Source organism: Phoxinus phoxinus, assembly GCF_949152265.1.
Source record: "Phoxinus phoxinus genome assembly, chromosome: 25".
Classification (NCBI taxonomy): Eukaryota; Metazoa; Chordata; class Actinopteri; order Cypriniformes; family Leuciscidae; genus Phoxinus; species Phoxinus phoxinus.
In genome coordinates this window covers 8,255,213-8,277,935 of record NC_136900.1, presented here as the reverse complement: position 1 = coordinate 8,277,935, position 22,723 = coordinate 8,255,213, and the positions used below count along the sequence as shown (strand labels likewise).

Below are 22,723 nucleotides of genomic sequence, written 5' to 3'. Positions count from 1 at the left end.
AGATAAAAATAATAAAATGCTAAAAAAAAAAAAGTAGTAACAAAAACAAGCATCGTTACAATGTTTAAAAAAAATTATATTAATTGATAAACATAATACAATATAAAATATTTTAATTAAATAAATAAAAAACTGTTAAAATAAATTATAATAAAATAAAAATAATAAAATACAAAATAAAGCAAAAAGATTATAAAAAATTATATAAACATTTACAAAACATTTTAAATAAAATAAAGACAACAACCAAGCTTTGAATAAAATTAAATAAAGGTGGATATTATCCTTAAAAATGTCAAGACTGAGAGAACAAGGCAAAACTTTGTAGCACAAAGTTACCCATCTAGAGCTTGCCGATTCAGGGTTTCGGTTGCTAGCATCAGAGTTAGGATCTGTAGGCGGCTCTTCTCAGACCAGCGAGCATCTAAAACCATCAAACCGTTGAGCACACTTTATGGAACACAATTACCTCAAGTCGTCTGAGTTTTCCTGACTCAATTTGCCTCCCCTCTCTCGAGCACATCACTATGAGCTCAACACACACATGGGAATTCCTGCAGCCGGGCCGATAGTTCTCGTTGAACAATCGAGGAAAACTCATTTAATCAGGTTTAAAGGAGCAGAGGTTTATTGAGCTGAACAGGCTCGGGAAAAACACCTCCACGAGCAACGCTTCTGCACCAATCACACATCAGAGACCTGTCAAATCCAACCAATCAGGAAACAATCAATGTCCCTCACGCCCTTATGACATTAGTCGTGTTCGTTTATGACCTCAATCTTCTTGTACTTGCGTGGGAAGTGAAACCAGGAGAAGCCAAACCGTTTTAAACACACCTTAGGGCTCTGAAAAGTTCAAAGGTCAGAAAAAAAAGGCAAAAACACCTTTATTGGACTTGTTTAATTTGATACAAGCACGTAACTGTGAGGGAAAACCGTACAAGACATTAAATGTGTTATAAAAACACAACACAAGAAAATAGTTTTTTTCTTGAAATCATCAAGTTTGACCAAAAACAAACAATCCAATCAGAGTAATGGACAAAAAAATGGGGAATGGGATCTTATACTATTTTACTATGTTTGCACAATAAAATATCATTATTTCAACCCAAAAATGTATATTTTGTCATCATTTACTAACCTTCATGTCATTCTGTCTTTCTTCTGTGGATTCTGGGTTGCAAAACACAATGTCAACAACGGACGCTTTTCACAGACTGTGACGACGCGTTTGCACAGCTAAAATTAATTGAAGTTATCTTTATATTTTTAGTCTTTTTTAAATTAATGTACATTTATAACACTATACGTTGTGTTTCCTTACATAAGAATTAAATTATAGAAACTAGTTAGTTTTTCTAATACAACGACAGAGAGCAACAGCAAATATGACTTCCTGATCGAATCTTTTTATCTTCTGATCGACGTAATCAATCAATATTATATTCAATATTGAATGTGATTTCACCAGGTACAGCATGTACCTGGATCAACATCTTTGATGATCCTGGAACAACATTCAAATCAACCAATCAGAGTTGAAGGACAAGTTTCCAGTTTATGTCAAGTTTAGGCTTACAACCAGGGTTAGTTCTACATCACTGTTAGTGTTATTCACCATCATTTTAGGGATTTTAGGGAAAAGTAGGGTTTGATTTAGGGTTATGACTAAATTTTCAGACAGTAATGTTATTCTAGGACCAACAACATATATTTGATCTTACTTGGCAAAATCCTGGTGACCGAAAAAGGTCACAGTGTAGTATTCACATGAAATAAATTAGATATGCGGTCTCTGACTACAGTCTACAGGTGGTTCAGAATATCATGACGCTTCTAGGACGGGATGCTAGAGAACTGAAGGGTTACAAACAATCTATAACCACAGAAATGCTGTGTGAAGAATCATAGATGTGTGCTTTCACACATGAAAACAAACCTACACACATTTACACTTGAACTGATGCATATGTTTACTGAAAAAGAGGAAAAATCTAAAAATACACATCATAGACACGTCGAGGAACCTGGAAGATTCACGACTAATTTTAGTCCACCCGTAAATCACATAAACGAGAATTGTTAGGTTTGATTGAATTCCCAGTAAACCGTTGAGCGCAGTCGGACGCGACTTACTGAGTGTTTGCAAGACTTTGATGTGGAGCTGTAGAACTTAATGAAAGGAGAGAGAGAAACTTTACAGGAGGAGGATATAAATATGGACATACATTAGAGCTGCACTGTTTGTGTGTGTATGTGTGTGTGAATAAGCACACAACAAAGACTAGTAAGAGAAAACATTTCTCATGGCCTGACGAAGATCACCATATTCTTCATTGTTTTTTGGCTTGTCTAAATCAAAACACCCTAATAACCACAGTCCTGCCAACTGCATAGAAACACACTATAAACAAGCCAGAACATCCCAGAAACGATATCGCTCACTCAGAAATGACTCACTCAGAACACCCTAGCAACCACACTCTATAGTAGCTGAAGCAACATTCTAAAAAACAAAAAACAAAGCAAGCAAAGCCCTGGCAGCCACCAAAAACACCCCAGCAACCATATATAGCATGTCTAAGTGTCTAAAATCATAACAAACATAATTTAGATATGAATTGTGTGAATGTCAGAAAGCGAATTGTGAGAAACGCTGTTGAAAGTGGATCGGACCGAGCAGCACAACACACTGCCAATCAGCATGTCTACTCATGATGGGGATGAGAGAGAGTGAGCCAATCAGCAGTAGGGGCGTGACCACTCATGATGGGGATGAGAGAGAGTGAGCCAATCAGCAGTAGGGGTGTGTCCACTCATGATGGGGATGAAAGAGAGTGAGCCAATCAGCAGTAGGGGTGTGTCCACTCATGATGGGGATGAGAGAGAGTGAGCCAATCAGCAGTAGGGGTGTGTCCACTCATGATGGGGATGAGAGAGAGTGAGCCAATCAGCAGTAGGGGCGTGACCACTCATGATGGGGATGAGAGAGAGTGAGCCAATCAGCAGTAGGGGTGTGTCCACTCATGATGGGGATGAGAGAGAGTGAGCCAATCAGCAGTAGGGGCGTGTCCACTCATGATGGGGATGAGAGAGAGTGAGCCAATCAGCAGTAGGGGCGTGACCACTCATGATGGGGATGAAAGAGAGTGAGCCAATCAGCGGTAGGGGCGTGTCCACTCATGATGGGGATGAGAGAGAGTGAGCCAATCAGCAGTAGGGGCGTGACCACTCATGATGGGGATGAAAGAGAGTGAGCCAATCAGCGGTAGGGGCGTGTCCACTCATGATGGGGATGAGAGAGAGTGAGCCAATCAGCAGTAGGGGCGTGACCACTCATGATGGGGATGAAAGAGAGTGAGCCAATCAGCGGTAGGGGCGTGTCCACTCATGATGGGGATGAGAGAGAGTGAGCCAATCAGCAGTAGGGGCGTGACCACTCATGATGGGGATGAAAGAGAGTGAGCCAATCAGCAGTAGGGGCGTGACCACTCATGATGGGGATGAAAGAGAGTGAGCCAATCAGCGGTAGGGGCGTGTCCACTCATGACGGGGATGAGAGAGAGTGAGCCAATCAGCGGTAGGGGCGTGTCCACTCATGATGGGGATGAAAGAGAGTGAGCCAATCAGCAGTAGGGGCGTGACCACTCATGATGGGGATGAAAGAGAGTGAGCCAATCAGCGGTAGGGGCGTGTCCACTCATGATGGGGATGAGAGAGAGTGAGCCAATCAGCAGTAGGGGCGTGACCACTCATGATGGGGATGAGAGAGAGTGAGCCAATCAGCGGTAGGGGCGTGTCCACTCATGATGGGGGATGAGAGAGAGTGAGCCAATCAGCAGTAGGGGCGTGACCACTCATGATGGGGATGAGAGAGAGTGAGCCAATCAGCAGTAGGGGCGTGTCCACTCATGATGGGGATGAGAGAGAGTGAGCCAATCAGCAGTAGGGGCGTGACCACTCATGATGGGGATGAGAGAGAGTGAGCCAATCAGCAGTAGGGGCGTGACCACTCATGATGGGGATGAGAGAGAGTGAGCCAATCAGCAGTAGGGGGCGTGTCTACTCATGATGGGGATGAAAGAGAGTGAGCCAATCAGCAGTAGGGGCGTGACCACTCATGATGGGGATGAGAGAGAGTGAGCCAATCAGCGGTAGGGGCGTGTCCACTCATGATGGGGATGAGAGAGAGTGAGCCAATCAGCAGTAGGGGTGTGACCACTCATGATGGGGATGAGAGAGAGTGAGCCAATCAGCAGTAGGGGCGTGACCACTCATGATGGGGATGAGAGAGAGTGAGCCAATCAGCAGTAGGGGCGTGTCCACTCATGATGGGGATGAGAGAGAGTGAGCCAATCAGCAGTAGGGGGCGAGTCTACTCATGATGGGGGATGAGAGAGAGTGAGCCAATCAGCAGTAGGGGGCGTGTCTACTCATGATGGGGGAGGAGAGAGAGTGAGCCAATCAGCAGAGACCTAACAGGGAAGGCCTGAAAACGGACACCAAGGTTGCTTGAGTAAAAAAACCGGAACCAAGATATGCTGTTGATGTAATGTTAGCTCTAGCAACAGGACAGTTTTGAGTGTCACTGTTTGTCTGGAGCTGCTGGAGACTAACAACAAACTCTTGCTTGTATTTACTCGAGTACTGTTTCCTTGTCATTCCTTTGTCATCTTCGCTTCATTTTTAGTGAAGCATTATTTTGCTTTGATAAGGAGATAATCCACTCTTGCGTGTTCAAGCATTTTGGGGGGCGGAGCAATGAAGGGAGGGGCGTGGTTATTTGGGTTGATTATCAAATATCAACAATGCATCAATAAACAAGAAACATTTTACAGTTGAAAAATCATTCAAACAAGATAAGAAAGTGTTACTTGTTAAAATAGTTTTTGAATTGCTGAATCATAAAAAGTGGGTTAAATTATTTGTTTTTACATGACACTTTGGATTATTTGATTGGTCAGTTGAGTAATTGTGCAGTCAAATATTGTTATAATGATACTAAACTGTATAAATAATCAGATAACCTTTTTCGATACAGTATTATATCTGGATCATTGCTTAAATGGCTAGTCACTATAGTCCACGCTCAAGTCTGTTATATTCTGCTCTCTAGATATGGCTCAGGCCCCTCCATCAACATAAAACAGCTTCTCGTTCACCAGGCCGAGCACCTGAATAATCAACCCCCCATCCTCCCACAAGGCTTTCCCTTTACGAGAGCGCTTCAGAGTGGTTATGTGTAGGAAACAGCCCTTTTGTAGTTTTAGGGAAGTTTTTAGGGCACAGAGCTGTAAGTTGTACTAACTGGCTTAAAGGAAATTCACTTCATAAATCGTCAGCAGAAGTAGCGGCTCAGCCTCTTCCTGCCTGGCCTGGGGCGCCTCCGTCAGCTCCCATAATGCATTTCTGTCTTGTTTGATTTTACGGTTGCTACTCCATAAACACAGCAGAGATGGTGCAAGTGTCTCTCCAGGTCGTTTTGTAAATAAAAAATAATAATGGAGTGAGCATTGTCGTCTTTATAGGAAAACTCGAGAGAGAGGAGAAAAAAGAAAAAAAAAGGAGTATGAGTGCGTGTAAAGAGAAAAGAGACGCTACGATGGCATTGGCTTGTCACACTCTTTTTCCTGGCGCAATGAATGACTGAATGAAACGACCATTAACATATGAAATAAATGCTAGCTAACTGTCAGAATGAGTGGCGTCCTGCTTTAAATGATCTCCTGTGAACTGTGAAAAGCGTTGAATTGAAATACTGCGTGTGTTCCTCATACAGGCTGCCCTGAACTTTCAGTGTAACGGCCCCTGGGATTGCTCAAGTCTCCATGCCGTGCACCGCCGGCTAGATCTGAAAACACGGACAAGGCACTTAAACGTGTGTGTGTGTGTGTGTGTGTGTGTGTGTGTGTGTGTGTGTGTGCTCTGCTACTGCATTAGTGTTGATTCCTATAAAAAATAGAAGCACATCTTAGAGCCCTTCAAATCATTCAAATGTGTCTTTATACAGCAGGTTGAGCTGATAAGTTACTAATGCTTCAATTCAAATTAACATCATTACTACAACTCATACTTGAAGTTAGTGGTTTATTAAAGGAATAGTTCACTTCGAAATGAAAATTCTGTCCTCATTTACTCACCCTCAAGTTGTTTCAAACCTGTATGAATTTATTTCTTCTGTTGAACACAATAGAAGATATTTTGAAGAATGTCAGTAACCAAACAGTGTATGGATCCCATTGACTTCCATAGTTTTTTTTTTCCTACTATGAAAGTCATCTTCCTTTGTGTTCAGCATAAGAAAGAAATTCATACAGGTTTGAAAAAACTTGAGGGTGAGTGATTGATGACAGAAATGTAATTTAAACTATTCCTTTAAGACCAGCATAATGAATGATTTCTCAAATCATGTGTGTTGTTGGGGTTACCTTACTAAGTGATCAGATGCATCATTTTTACCTGCTTGACCAGAAAATAGGTGGAATAAATCCCGCAGATGTACATTGGAGGAACCCGAGCCACATCTACAGACCAGAATATCTGTACAACAGTAAGAAACCAACCACAACAACCTAGCAACTGCATAGTCATGCAGTAAAACACAGTCAAAACACCCTAGCATCCATTTAGTAAGAACTAAAAACCACCAGGACAACCTCATAACAACATGCCAACCAGAATCCCTTGCAAGTACATTTAACAGCAGTAGGTTTTGCCCAGGCAAGCACAACTAGTGCTCTAATGTTCTTCAGAACATGCAAAATCTAGTAAATCTGTGCTTTCTGTCAGGGGTCACATTCACTGCGCACACATCTACAGCAGAAACACAAAACTGACAGGCATTAAAACCAAAACACAAAAGCTCTTCCGAGTCTTAATGTAGCATAATGCACTGATGCTAATTCCCTTCCTCTGAAAGCCTGAACACGTCATTCCTCATCCAGAGCAGAGAAAAGCATCCTTTATTTCTGCCAGCAGCATATGGAGCCACTGATACAGCTTCTCAGTGAGAAAGCACCTGACGACTGGAGAAATGAAAAGAGACAGAGTTTTGTTTGAGAATAAAGAGAGAACGCTTGTGTTTTAAGACCAATTTTCCCTGAAGACCAGAGAGACAGGCGGAGAGGTGAGGAACCATCAAATGTGTGAACTACACACGTGTCAAACTCTTTAAACAGAGTTAAAAGACCATGCGGAACATTTCCCTCCAAAAATCTGTCAGCTTTCTTCCAGTGGTTCATATTCCTGAGTGAAAACCTGTGTAATGGTGGAAGAAGAGGACAGAAATCACCTTTAACACAGTAAGATCGTTGCAAAACGACAACTTAAAGAGATAATTGCCCCCCAAAATTAAATATAGCCACCCTCATGTTGCTCTAAACCCATACAGAGAATGATTATCAGTAAAGAAAAATAATAAGTTGTATGTTTGTTTGTTTGTTTTTTTGCCGTTTTGGAGCTGGAAAAGCTTACATTGTAAAGAGCAGCTTAGACATTCTTCAAAACATGGAAGAAAAGAGGTTTTATACATATTTGAGGGAAATACGATATTTAATAAGGAAAAATCTCTCAAATATATAATCTAAAAGGTTTATTTTTCCTCTCACCGAATACCAAATTTCCCCTCGACAAATAAAAAATAAATACATTTCTGTTTGCTTTATATTCAAAGTTGGGTGTAATACTAATGGATCAGAATTTGGCCACGCCCCAGTGAACAAAGAACCAATCAGAAGCTTCCATCAAACAATACTGCTGTACTCAGCAGCACAATAACATACTGTAATCCTGTAACATTTCTTGCACTATATTTTGCAAGAACAGAAAGGTCTGCAGATTCTAGTGGTACAGAACTGCCGACATGTGCACAGATCAATACATTACACTACAGTACAGATCAATACGGCACAGAACTGCAGAATCATATGAAGTTTATAGCCGGTAAATTAGATTCAAACACTGTACAAAAAGAGCACGAGTACACCATTTACCCTACGAAATTTATTTTTCACATTTTTCGGCTTCTCAGTTGTTCCTCCTAAAGATAACCTGAAGAATTTGGGGAAAATAGTTCAAACCTTGCTCAGATTCACTTATACTAAAATATGTAAGAACTCTAATATTTCTAATATATACAATATTTCTAATAAAATGATTCATCTGAGCTGCTATCCACAATTTCATAGGTCTATACTCTTATTGTATGACAACTATTGACTCATGTGTCTGTTTCTTCTTCTAAGGAACTTCAGGAAAAACATCTGAGGCAAAGTTGATACTTAAATGAACCATTTAAATCTTCCAAGAGCAACCTTTGAGCTCTTAAATCATTTTCTGGGATGCTACATAAACATATTATATCAATTCTGGTTCTTCCCATTGGATTTTCTCACTACAACTGCGTTTGCTTAAGAAGTAAAACTAGCAAACAGTGGAAAACTCTGCTGGGCGTCTTTAAAGGAAACGGAGGTTCCAGTCAGAGCAAACTGTGAAGGCCTGGATGATATCTAACCCTGCTGTTCAAACACACACTAATCCTGCTGTTAGATTCATAGCATAGTGTGAAGCTCGACTACATGAGCTGACCCGCGTTCTGTAGAGGAAACCCCACTACTGCAGAAAACTGATCCGAGAACTCTGACAGAATAATGCGTTCCCAATGGACTGATAGATATTCATTCAGCCTGACTCAGAAAAAAAATGGGGATTTTGAGAAAGATATTGCCATTTCCATACGCAGCAGATGGTCAGAGCGCATGCTGTTTGAGATTCAGACCAGAATAACCCTTAAGCCTGACATATGAAATAATAGTTTGAGAAAAAAAAAAAAAAAACATTTTCTTTTAAATTGAAGAGTTTATTAAACCTTTAGATTAAAGTCTAAAAAGAGGTGTTTTTTGTTGAGTATCATATTTGATTCATCAGGCTTTTATGGCTAAAGTAGTATTATAAAGTGAGAACATGGTGCTCATACTCAAGGAGGAAAAGAAAAACATTGTTGAGTCCCAAACTGAGCAAAATATGTTGGTAATATTTATATATGACCCAAAAGTTAGATGAAATTCTGATAGTTTGTAATGCAAATCAATTAAATCTTTATAACAGATTGATATAACCCATATGATTGATTTTTATTTATGGAAAAAAATTATGGATAATCAAGTAAACCTAAGTTGCTTCAGTCCAGTAATGTTTAACTTGAAATATACTAACGTTATATACTTAAATTATCTTTATAGAAATCATTAATGAGCTGAAGGTGGACATTTTTATAATTATACTAAAAGGCCTTTCAAAACAACCAATCAGACGACAGAGGGCATGTAGATTGTGTGCAACAGGTTTGGATCACGTTGATAATTTAAAGGCGGTGTATCAAATATGATACAGTGTGCTTCACAGGGTTAAGACATGATTTATGAAAGATAATTTTCATACCTGCCACTGTGAGTCGTGCGGTTCGGCTGCTGATGGTACCCAGATTGTCGATGGTGGCCACGCACTGGTACACCCCCTCATCAGGCTTATTGTGTTTGGAGTGGACCACCGTACTGATGAGCAGAGAGCCGTCGGCTAGCTGTCGCTTCCGGTCGTCCGCCACCAGGTTCAGGAACGTCCCATCCTTCTTCCACTCCACCCGTACGGGAGCGTCGCTAGCGGCTGAGCAGTTCAGCACAGCGGGGAGCCCGCGTACGGCTAGCGTGTCCACGGGTTCAACAGAGAACCTGAACGGGGTGAAACCTTGAATGGCAGAACCTGAGGACAGAGGGAAGAATGTTACAGATTATTTGATGCATTTTGCCATTAGTATGACCAACTAAAATTAGCTCTTGATGCAATCAGGCTTTGAAATGAACACCCGCCAACCTGCCAAATGCGGCTAAAAATCAACAGTAACGCTGTCAAATCACGAGCCAATCTGGTGTGTTACTTATGTTTACTCACTTCGCTGGGGAAGTTCGTGTGTAAGACAAATCTGCGCAGATTTAGCGCAAATACTCTGAGTCATTGTGATATATTAAATACAGCGTATTACGCAGAATCTGCTCATATCTGGCTTACTTGAACACACAGGTCACTACGCAACAAATAACGGTGCGCTTGTTCATTTGCATTGAAGCAATAGCGAAGATTAAAAAGCATTTGGTTAACCGAAAAGACATTGATATTTTCAAACGTCGTAAAAAAATAATAATATATTCTTTGTACTGTATTCATCTGTCCTCCTAAAACACATTTTTGGTGATGAGGATGAAAAGGAAGGGAAGAGATGCTGGATGACAGGATTTTGTTTGACAAAGAAATGAATGTATGAAATCCAGATTTTTATAGCTGTGACAGTTAATCTGGTTCTTTTCATTTCTATTTTTATATATTTTTTTGACTAAAAGAAGTTCTGAATGGCCGGTAACTTAAAAAATGTCATAGCCAAATTGGCCGGTGAGTGAAAAAGTTAATTTCAAACACTACATGCAATAATAAACCAACATAATCTTTGAAATTATGCTCTCAAAAACACAAGATTACAGCTCTTTCATCATGTTCCTTTGTTGGATAAGTGGTTTTCATTCTGAACCAAAAATATGGGTCAAATCCCTCACCTGTCCACTGAGCAAAATACCTCTGGGAAAAGTTCTTGACGTTCACAGTGACGTATAATTAAAAAAACATAACAGCGTTCAGCCACAAACCTGCATTGTTCAGACGGCACTAATGGCCAATTATCTGCACCAGTGGTGTTGTGCGAAAACAATTACGGCAAGACTTTGCGTAACGTAGCAAGCTGCTTCGTACTTTAATTACGTAGGAAATGACAAGCTTCTGGTGTTCAACACAAAGCACCAAATACATAATCGGAGACGGAAGCTGCTTGTTTGTCATGCAAGCTAATTTGCTACTAAAAATATGTCTTCGTAAAAATGGTACCTGAGAAACAGATGCAAACAGCACATAATTACTTTTATGTCATAAAACCATTCACAGATTATCTACTTTAATGATGCTATATAATTGGCTCAATTTAATTTCCAACGTTAAACAAAACAATGAAGCCTTTGCTATGAGTTTGGCACCATTAAAACTGGAAAGCGTTCAAAACTTGACATGCAAACTTGTGTCCTTGCATTTTCTCAATCTAAAAAAAAGACCATGCAACGCATTGGAAAGCCACAGTTGCATGCTAACTGTAGAAAAGCCAGCTGGAAAACATTTGGACTAACGTGGCCAAACGTGCCCCTGTTTGTGGCTTTGGATGTTTGTCACAGGCTGGCTGTGAGTAATCGGATAGGGTCCAGAATTGCTGTTGGAGGGCAACAGTGATGCATCCTTGACCCAGAAGCCCCGAGACAGCCAGAAAATGAGGCTGTTGGGTTGATAAGTATAAGCTGTTAGCCTTAGTCTGCACACTTTGAGGAAAACCCACTTCAAAACCGCCTCAGTCAGCGAGACCTCTCAGAAAGGGGCAAGGACTCTCCAGGGAAATGGCATACTATAGTGAATGAGAGAGATACTGACACGTACAAAGACTGAAGAGAACGAGAAGTGGCCTAGAACGGCTAGGAAGGAAAAGCAGCAGAGATACAAAAACAAAATCAAGGAAATCGGTTAAACTGTCACATACTATATCCTTTCTCCATTTAACGGACCATGACAAGCTTCAGTTTGAGAGCCTGTTGCATTGTGGGAACGTATATGAGTGGCGCTTAAGAGACCAAGAGATGGTGGCGAAGCATGGATGAGCGTGAAAGGAAGGATAGCGGCGCTTGAGCTGGCGTTACAAGCGGGGATTTGCCCATCCACAGTCTCTGGGGTTCATCGTGGGTTTGTGGACATCAACATCCACAGCATATTTGCAATTACAGACCCAAGAAAATAAACTACAAAAGTAGACATATCAATTAGCCCTCTAATTTACACACCTCTAGTGGCACCAAATAGAATTGCAAAAAAAACTATTTTCAAGCAAAATCATAATCATCTCATACTAAAAATGCATACACAATTTATTCTGAAACCACACATACACACCAAATAAATACTGCCAGTGGCCTTAGAAAAGTTTTTTTTTTTTTTTTTTTTTGAAACTGAAATTTTATTTTTAAGAAAGAAAAAAAACATGACGTGAAAAACAATAATAATTAAAAAATATATATATACAAATTTAAAAAGAAATCACATACTCCCAGTGGGAACAAGAAAATATGTAAGCAAATTTTATATGATAAAATATATATTATTAAAATGGAAAAACAAAAACTGCCAAAAGTATTATTTTTAAGCAAACCAGTATATAAAATATGGCAAATATTTGATTATGTGTATGCGCGGCAAATGAGAGGTCTGTAACATGATTAAATGTAGTCCAGGCCTGTATAAAAACATTTATTGTGTTTTAACTGGTTTTGAGAACGGCACACTCTGCTTTAATCCAGTGTGAGATTTTTTTCAGCATGCGAAACATACAAAATTAGTGAATTAGTGAATGAGACTCAATGCCTCAGACAGAATCCATAAACGGCTCATTTAGTTATCCCTGCACATTAAACTGTAATGGAGGAGGTTTTAATCACATTTAAGCTTTGTAGACAGCGTTGAGTTACATAATTTAAAACATCACAATTGATTCCCATTCACATTAGCTGGAGCCTCAGTACAGCGGGACGCTAGCAGTCATTCCTTCTCGACCGCTAAAGAACAAAAAAACATCGTATTTATATTGTAGTAGCTTTGCACACCCACACACACACACACAACACTGCCTCCCTTCATTTTACATTCACTTGAACCAACTCCAATCAGAATTAGAGAGTTCAACCTTTCATCTGTGTTTCCCCCTTTGTCTTTTCATCTTCAGGCAACTTCCCTTTTCATTTCTACCTGACGCTTCCAAACGCTTCAGATAAATCAGAATTTGCTCAGTGAACAAACACTTCCAAACATCAGGCGCATTGAGGGCAAAATGGGATCTAACGCTGAAAGCAAAGTTAGACCTTAAAACAAAACTACACTGTGTCATTTTTAAGTTGATTCTTAACAAAAAACACTTTGTTCTTTGTGCTCATTAATGTATAATTACTTCCACCAACTAATCAAGTATTCTCGTAAGCGTAGAATCTGCCATTTATAATACATAAGGGCGAGTCGCTCGAATGGCGGGAGCCATGTTACGCCTCCATCTTGAAAATACATTAGCCAAAGAGGGACATACCTGGAAATGCAAGCTTCGCTTTTCGCGTTTTTACACTCAGTGGCACCGTGACGAATGCGAGCGGGAGATTACTCGCGACCGCCGGCAGATTTGAAAGCCTGTTGAAGATTGAGGATCACGCCTATTCTCGAGGACATGTAACAGAGTCGACAAGCAAGCGAAAGAGAGAATTAAAACGACAACGCGACAGGCAATTGACCCTTCGCAGGGAGCTTGATTGACAGGTGATCTGACCAATCATACTTCGCCATCCGCCATTTTGGATGCTGAAGTTGCCTGCTTTCTTCTCGACAGGTAATTCAGCCTATTTGTGTAACTTCAAGGTTTTATAGTTGCTTGGCTAACTATAGCATGGTTGTACATAACGCTAGACGTCTAGGTAACCTCATCACTTGAAGGAACACTCATGGATGAAGTGGAACTGAAAGCCATGTTAATCTTGGAATACTACGGCCACCGTATGAGTTAAAACACCCTCGGAATGGGAGGGGCTAGAAAGTAATATACAGTTGTTAGTCTCATACAATTTCACCGCTAGATGGGAGAAAATCTTACACAGTGTAGCTTTAAAGGGGACATATCATGCTAAATCCACTTTTTTAGCCCTTAAATGCATTTTGTTGTGTGTTTGGAGTGTTTAGAAGTACAGAAAAGTAGAAATTAGTCTCTTCAGGTGCTTCGTTGATATCTTTATATTCTGTTTTGGTCATATTTTGCAACCTGTTCCGATTTTTCTATTCTCTATTACGTTTTTTGAACAATAACGTCACAGTATTTGCAGCGGAACTGCCAAATAAGAACATCGACTCCCAGCCCAACACTTCGAGCAATCCGCCATTTTTATTCATATTTATTAATCAATGACAGGTTTTAACCGTACTTAAACTAAACTATACCTGTTCCAACTCCATACAGCATATATTCTCTGACTCTAGGCATTATTGTCCGAGTCGAAATGAACACTGTTACTGTTTCTGAGTTTCTGTTTTGATATTATCATCTTTCCGTGAGTTGAGATTGTTCACTGAGCGCGAGCTGGTTAGGCTCCGCCCCCTGTGCCGTGGACCAGCAGCTCATTAGCATTTATTTAAAGGAGACGCACTAAAACGGTGAATTTTTCTGAGCCCCAAAAAGTGATGATTTAAACATGCTGTAAAAAATTATCTGTGGGGTATTTTGAGCTAAAACTTCACATACACACTCTGGGGACATCAGAGACTTATATTACATCTTGTGAAAGGGGGCATAATAGGTCCCCTTTAAAACAAAGTGTCATTAGCTCTCAACAGGTAATCAATAGCTGCTCCTCACACTTCTTCACACTCATCAGCCAATCACATTGTTCGTTCTCCCACCATGCCTTTCTGCAAGGCATTAGCATGTTAGGATACTTAACCTCACGCTGTGACACAAGATTACAGATTCACAGAGAGAAACCGCACATGTAATCCATCTCCATAAGACCCGTGTGGATGACAGGTGGGCCGCTTCACAGCAATAAAAGTGGGGCTCATCTGGATAGAGCGGGGTTCCTCCCTCGGGACTCCATTTATACCTCATAAAACATGGAAATTGAGCATCCCAGAGGGCACATATCCCACAATCTATTTCCACACCTATTGGTAACACTCAGAACCCAATACATTCAGAATCGAGGACAATATATTGATTGAAGTGTTTCGCCAACTGCCGACCCCAATCAGCTAATTCAATTACCTTATGGGTAATTCATGGGCTTTAGTTTGATTTCAACTAATTTATTTAGACACCCACAACATCAGGAGCATATTGAACCAACAAAGCACATTTTCCTTCTTCAGGCACTGAAATAACATCCATTTTTGTCAGAAATGGACATTTATTTTCAAGCAAGTTACACTATAGCAAAGCTGTCAGATTATAAATTATACAAATCCATAGAACCAAAGGCCTTACGTCAACCACTAACCCAATCAGATAATTCAGTTATCTGATATTTCCAGTGATATTTCAACATATTATTTTACAATATATCCAATTACATTTTCAGAAAGCGTCATAACAATTGGTATGAAAAGAAACCCCCCAAAAAATAGCACCTCAGGCATTGAAGCCCCTTTATCATTTCCATAATTTTCTGATATGGACACCATTTATCTTAAACCCAGACACAGAAGTTGTCTGAACAGAATTATACAGAAATAAAAATTCTAAAGTAAATATATAAAATTGTAATGTATGAAATTTCCCAATTATATATTAAAAAAATGTTTCTATCAAAAATACTTTTTTTTTATGTATAATTTTTTTATGCATAATTTAAAAACACTTTCTGAATGACAAAAAGGACAAATAGTTGTAAAATAAAGCAAATATACAGCAGTCAACATTTGAAGTGGATTAAAAAAGTTTATCAAAGTTGTCCTAAGACAACCACACGTATTGTTTAAAATGAATATATAACTTTGATAAAAGGTTTTGATCCACTTCAAATGTTGACTACTGTGTATATACACACACACACATATATATATATATATACACACATATGAGTGTGTGTGTATGTATGTATGTGTGTGGCGAGCAGGATGAGGTCGAGGGACGTGAGAGAACGGCGCGAGACCTCGTTCTGCTCGCCACAATGTGTATATAAAAAATAATATTAATTAAAATTTATACTGAAGCACAAATTCAACAAATTGTGAACCAGCTTCCATATTTATTTTAGTGACAAATCTGCAGTGCACAACTGATTTTACAACAGGATTTCCTACTTTGCATTCAGAAAAAAAAGTGCGCAAAAATGTTACCTATACATTTACATGTATTTATTTAGGCGCTTGTATCCAAGGCGACTTACAAATAAGGATTGCAACCTTATTAAAAGGTACACAATACACCAACGTTATCTACCAACACAGGGTTCATTTTAGTATCGGCTCAGATGCAGATAAAATCATCAAACTGCATGAAAAAAAAAAAACTAATCTGTGACTGTTTTATAAGACTATATGTGACCCTGGATCACAAAACCAGTCATAAGTCGCACGGGTATATTTGTAGCAATAATTGTATGGGTCAAAATGATAGTTTTTTCTTTTATGCCAAAAATCATTAGGATATTAAGTAAAGATCATGTTCCATTAAGATATTTTGTAAAGCCGTAAATATATAAAACATGTATTTTTGTGAGTGAATGCAGCACAATCGTGAACATAAATGCAAAACTTTAAAGGAGATTTTCTCAATGTTTCCATTTTTTTGCATCCTCAGATTCCAGATTTTCTAATAGTTGTATCTCAGCCAAATATTGTCATATCCTAACAAACCATACATCAATGGAAAGCTTATTTATTCAGCTTTCCGATGATGTATAAATCTCAATTTCAAAATATTGAGCCATGTGACTGGTTTTGTGGTCCCGGGTCACATATTTGCTGCGACTCGTCTTGATGGTGCTGGTCTAAGGGGAGCGTTTGCAGTACGGTAATTGATTATGGCAAGACAATGAGGGCTGATTCTTCACGTCCCACTCTTTCATCACTCACGCGAGTGAGAACAAGCAGCCGGGCCCACGGGGGGCATTATGGGAGTCCTGGAGATGGGGGTGCGGGCCTGTCAAATTATTTCCCCATCCAACGAGAGACGGTTTCGGCGGTCCTCAAGACCCAGCGGGAGGGGGAAGTCACTTCTGCTCCACTGACACAATGGCGCTATTGAAGGAGGCTCTGACAAAGACTTTGCCATTAATCAAATTACAATAATAAAGCCCCACTGTAACAAGCAAACGTGCCAAAGGCTCAACAGTGTGAAATCCGATGCGAAGCAATTGCCCCACGCCTGCTGAAGTTCAACCAACTTTCCCTCCTGTTTATTTTCAAAAGACTGTATGACTCCGTGAACTCTGGCAGTGGGAAAACAACAACAACGCGAAGCTCGGCGTATAACGTTCAGCTCCACAGCAATGTAATCTAGCCACGCTGGATGATTTGGAAAACGCTTTCACCTTTAGTTCAAACCTGTGGTCTGAAAGGAACACGTTCACCACAAGTTTGCAGACGAACTGAAGCCATAACTGGATTTTACCCTCCCTGCGACCCCTAAAACGTTGTTTTTCAACCCGAAACGAAATCCGAAACACATCCCCGTGCCCTAAATGAAAGTGGCGTGAGCGGTCCGCAAAACTTCCAGCGAGGGACCGGGGCCAAGAAGGAATTGATTCTACACGCCATTAGCTCCCTACAAAACAGGCAAATACAGAAAGCACAGCAAAACAGCCTCTCAAACCGTGAATCCACACTCATCTGGAGACAAAAGAGCAATGGCAACAGGAAATGGAGGGTAATGATGACAAATAATAGTTCTGGGATCAATTAATCTCTCGGGCTGTCCTCGGGGAGACGAGGGTATCGTGGAGGATCTCTGCTACCTCTCTCTAACAATGCAAGGCTTGATTCAAAGGTAGAATGAACATTCGTGACAAAAAAGTTACAGAGGGCGTCTCATCTCTCAAAGATTATCTTTATAAGCAGCGAACAACATTGATAATGATCAGAAATGTTTCTTAAGGCAGATCATCATATTAGAATGATTTCTGAAGGATCATGTGACACTGAAGACTGGAGTAATGATGCTGAAAATTCAGCTTTGATCACAGGAATAAATTACAGTTCTTTTAAATTGTACCGTAATAATATTTTCACAGTTTTACTGTATTTTTGATCAAATAAATGCAGCCTTGGTGAGCAGAAGAGAGAGACTTCTTTCAAAAACATTAAAAAAAATCTTAATGAATCCAAACTTTTGAGCAGTTGTGTGTATATACATTTTGGAATTGTATTGAACGATATTTAACAGTGTTATTAAATTATTTGATTTTTTAAAATATAAAATGTAAGTGAGCATTAAATAATGGTAAAGATAAATGCAAAAATAAAGAAAATAACCATTCACAATTAATATTAGTATAGTATATATAGTATATAACAATTAAATATTAGTTTCTTTTAGTTTAATTTATAATATATCATTTTATTTAAAAATATATAATACTGTACAATAACCATAGGGTGTATGTATATATACATCTTGCATTCCTAATATTTTGCTACCTGAGTAACAGGGTAAGGTTTAATGGCACAGGTGACTCAAGGAAACTCTATCGCCCCCTTGTGTACCGAAGGTTTATTTGCGCTAGCAAAAATTTGGTCAATTTTCAACCAAGGAATGGGCCAAACATTTGTGTCTAGATTTCATATTTGCGCGGAGCATTTAACCTTGTGTTTGAGAACATAACCTGTTGAAACGAGTCGAGGGCGCACGGCTCGCCTGAGGGAAAACACATGCAGGTATTAGTGGGTAAAACCGCTCGAGTGTTTCTCTTTCATTCTCTCTCTCTTTCTTTATCTTTTTCTCCTTGGGTGGCACACAAGAAAGTCTTTGAAGTCTCACCTACGTCTGCTCAAATATTAGTTTTATTCCTGAGAGAAGAAGTTTGCATATAATTCCTTGATTTGTTTCAGCGAGCCGTGAGAATATCAAAACCCTCATATTGAGAACAAATTATTTAATGGGTTTTTACGAAGTGGATTTATAATCTTCATATATTGTTCTCTGAAGATTTGAAGGACTAGAGACTTGTTTGCAAGCCAGAGTAATTGGATAAATACAGTCTTTACACAAATAAAACAAGAGCAGTAGAAGTTAATTAACCAAATATTATGAGGGCCCAAAACTTAAAAGAATAAGAATAAGTCATTGTTGAATACCCAATATTGATCAACCAATAATTTAAATATTTAAAAAAAAATCTCATTACCATTTTCACATACTGTGATACTTTAAACAGTAAGGTAATCACACACACACACAAAAAAAAACATTAAATTATTGGTATTTGAGAACACTTTTGAAAGGGGAAGGACAAAGAAACAAATATTCACTGTTGTGGACTACAAAAAAACAGCCATCAGTCACGTGACGTTATAATTACAATGAAACAAGCCCCTCCAACTTCATTACGCTTTTAACTCAACTTTGTCATTGCACTTATCTTTACAGCACTAGTGCACTACTTTACCTCTTCCTTTACATATGAATTGATAATTTCCGAAAATATGAACTTCTGTATGCTGGATGATTCTAATATCGATATAACTGGATGATATTTATACCAAGTTGTTCCTTTCTTTTCAGAGATTGTATAGCAAGACAGTAACACCGTAACGCAGGTTCTGCTCAGGGACACAGAAAGCATTTGGTGAGGTACGGGAGATGGGAATTGCGTCACCATGGCAACCCTCTAATGATGACTGACGCTTCAGATCGGCCAATAGCAGAGTCCCACTGGGAAAGCCTCTTCTAAACCAGGGACGACAGGCTGCCTCGGGCTCGTTTCTCTCCCGGAGAACACACATTGACAGCGCTGACGTGGACCTCTGAGGGGCCCTCGACTGTCGGCCCCCAGGGACCGCTCTCAGAGCCAGCATTGAATGACGCCATCGACTGTTACTACATAACCTGCACTCATGCAGACTAACATATAGCTCATCGTGCTCTTTGTTGAAGAGTTTGGAGAACTTATTTGGCCATCAAAAGACATTTCAAAGTAAATATTTATTTTTCTTTAAAAGTCGCTTTTGATGTAACGGTCAGCTGTATGTTTGGGATTTATTTTATTTTATTTAACAGTGTCATTCAATTATTGTTTTTTTCAAATTAAGTAAGCATTAAACAACAGTGAAGGAATTTCTCACAACACAATCACAAACACTAGCTTACATCCTGAATTGTGTGGACTTCATATACCACAATTGCTGAGGCCTCCGTTTCGGACAGGACAAGAGACAGACGGGGAAAGAAAGAGAAAGTATCTGAGAGAACGTCTGCGTCAACACTCAGACGCCGTCCAAAAACCCGACTGGCATCCCTCCAGATACACACACACCGCCACCGACTTCAGTCCGACTTGTGAAGGAACCAATGGAGCGCCGCTTCGAGATACGCTCTCTTTCAGAGCTGATTAAACGGTGAGGAAAATGAGCCAAATGCTAATTAAAAGGCGGCGAGTCGGGGAACAACAGCGGCGCGGTGTGCAGTGATTTCATTACTCTATATGTGATAGATCCTGCATGCAGTTTGGACATTGATTAATGAAGAGACACCCACAGCTCTATTAGAAAGCTCCAACAGCTTACACACACACACACACACACACACACACACACACTTTACCGTCTGCCATTGATTACTCTGAGAAGAGAGAAGTCAGTATCAGAGCAGCTACATTGATCAGCACACCAACAAATAAATAACCCATAACTGGCTTATCATCAATATCAAATCCTCCAGAAACTCATAGAAAACAGTGGAAGTCATATTAAGAGACTGTGAGTCTCATTACATTCCCCAATGTTTTCTTTTCCAAAACCACTGGTTCAATTTATATCAAAACACACAAACACTCCATTAAACTCTAGAAACGGTGTTACCGCAGTCACAGGGCTTCAGACTAAAGCTTCATAAAACAATAAGCACACCACTGACCTTTCCTCGCTGATGCTAATGAAAGCCAGGAGGACAGACCTCGATTAAATAACCATGTGTGCTTACGTGTTGGACCTTGTTGGTCAGTTAATGTCAGGTTTAACAAAAACATTTAAATGAGTTGCTGTTCAAATGTTTTCTAAACCCAAGATCTTCACTTTCCACCAGACTTTAGGCTGGAAAAATCTGCGAGTCTCGAACAAGGAACCTGTTAGCATCAGAAGCCAAAGGTGGGATTAAAAGGATAGTTCACCCAAAAATTTAATTAGCCCATGATTTACTCACCCTCAACTCATCCTTTCAGACGAATACAATCAGAGTTATATTAAAAAATGTCCTGGCTTTATACGCAAGTAGACTGCACTTTTATAATGGATGGATGCACTTTTATGATGGATGGATGCACTTTTATGATGGATGGATGCACTTATGATGGATAGATGCACTTTTATAATGGATGGATGCACTTTTATGATGGATAGATGCACTTTTATGATGGATAGATGCACTTTTATGATGGATGGATGCACTTATGATGGATAGATGCACTTTTATGATGGATAGATGCACTTTTATGATGGATATGTGCACTCGGATATGTGCACTTTTATGATGGATAGATGCACTTCTATGATGGATATGTGCACTTTTATGATGGATGGATGCACTTTTATGATGGATGGATGCACTTTTATGATGGATGGATGCTTTTTTATGATGGATAGATGCACTTTTATGATGGATGGATGCTTTTTTATGATGGATGGATGCACTTTTATGATGGATGGATGCACTTTTATGATGGATGGATGCTTTTTTATGATGGATAGATGCACTTTTATGATGGATAGGTGCACTTTTATGATGGATAGATGCACTTTTATGATGGATGGATGCACTTTTATGATGGATAGATGCACTTTTATGATGGATGGATGCTTTTTTATGATGGATAGATGCACTTTTATGATGGATAGGTGCACTTTTATAATGGATATGTGCACTTTTATGATGGATAGGTGCACTTTTATGATGGATAGATGCACTTTTATGATGGATAGATGCACTTTTATGATGGATAGATGCACTTTTATGATGGATGGATGCTTTTTTATGATGGATAGATGCACTTTTATGATGGATAGGTGCACTTTTATAATGGATATGTGCACTTTTATGATGGATAGATGCACTTTTATAATGGATGGATGCACTTTTATGATGGATAGATGCACTTTTATGATGGATAGATGCACTTTTATGATGGATGGATGCACTTATGATGGATAGATGCACTTTTATGATGGATAGATGCACTTTTATGATGGATATGTGCACTCGGATATGTGCACTTTTATGATGGATAGATGCACTTCTATGATGGATATGTGCACTTTTATGATGGATGGATGCACTTTTATGATGGATGGATGCACTTTTATGATGGATGGATGCTTTTTTATGATGGATAGATGCACTTTTATGATGGATGGATGCTTTTTTATGATGGATGGATGCACTTTTATGATGGATGGATGCACTTTTATGATGGATGGATGCTTTTTTATGATGGATAGATGCACTTTTATGATGGATAGGTGCACTTTTATGATGGATAGATGCACTTTTATGATGGATGGATGCACTTTTATGATGGATAGATGCACTTTTATGATGGATGGATGCTTTTTTATGATGGATAGATGCACTTTTATGATGGATAGGTGCACTTTTATAATGGATATGTGCACTTTTATGATGGATAGATAGATGCACTTTTATGGACTTCAAAACAGAAACCAGCCATTCACTGCTTTTATAAAGCTTGGAAGAGCCAGGACATTTTTTGAAATAACTCTGATTGTATTCGTCTGAAAGAAGAATGTCATTTACACCTAGGAAGAATTGAGGGTGAGTATATCATGGGCTAATTTTAATTTTTGGGTGAACTATCCCTTTAAATGTCTTCAAGTCAGTTTTCAATATGAA

The 22,723-nt window shown here is 39.3% G+C and overlaps 1 protein-coding gene across 2 annotated transcripts in view; it reads right to left on the bottom strand.

Moving 5' to 3' along the window:
• neo1b (neogenin 1b) overlaps positions 1–22,723 on the bottom strand; it is a 133,989-nt gene that overhangs the window by 78,793 nt on the left and 32,473 nt on the right. For both annotated transcript variants that reach the window (XM_079603622.1, XM_079603621.1), the window contains exon 2: positions 9,442–9,759. In XM_079603622.1, the coding sequence (XP_079459748.1) occupies positions 9,442–9,759 (318 nt within the window). The remainder of the gene's footprint in view (positions 1–9,441; positions 9,760–22,723) is intronic.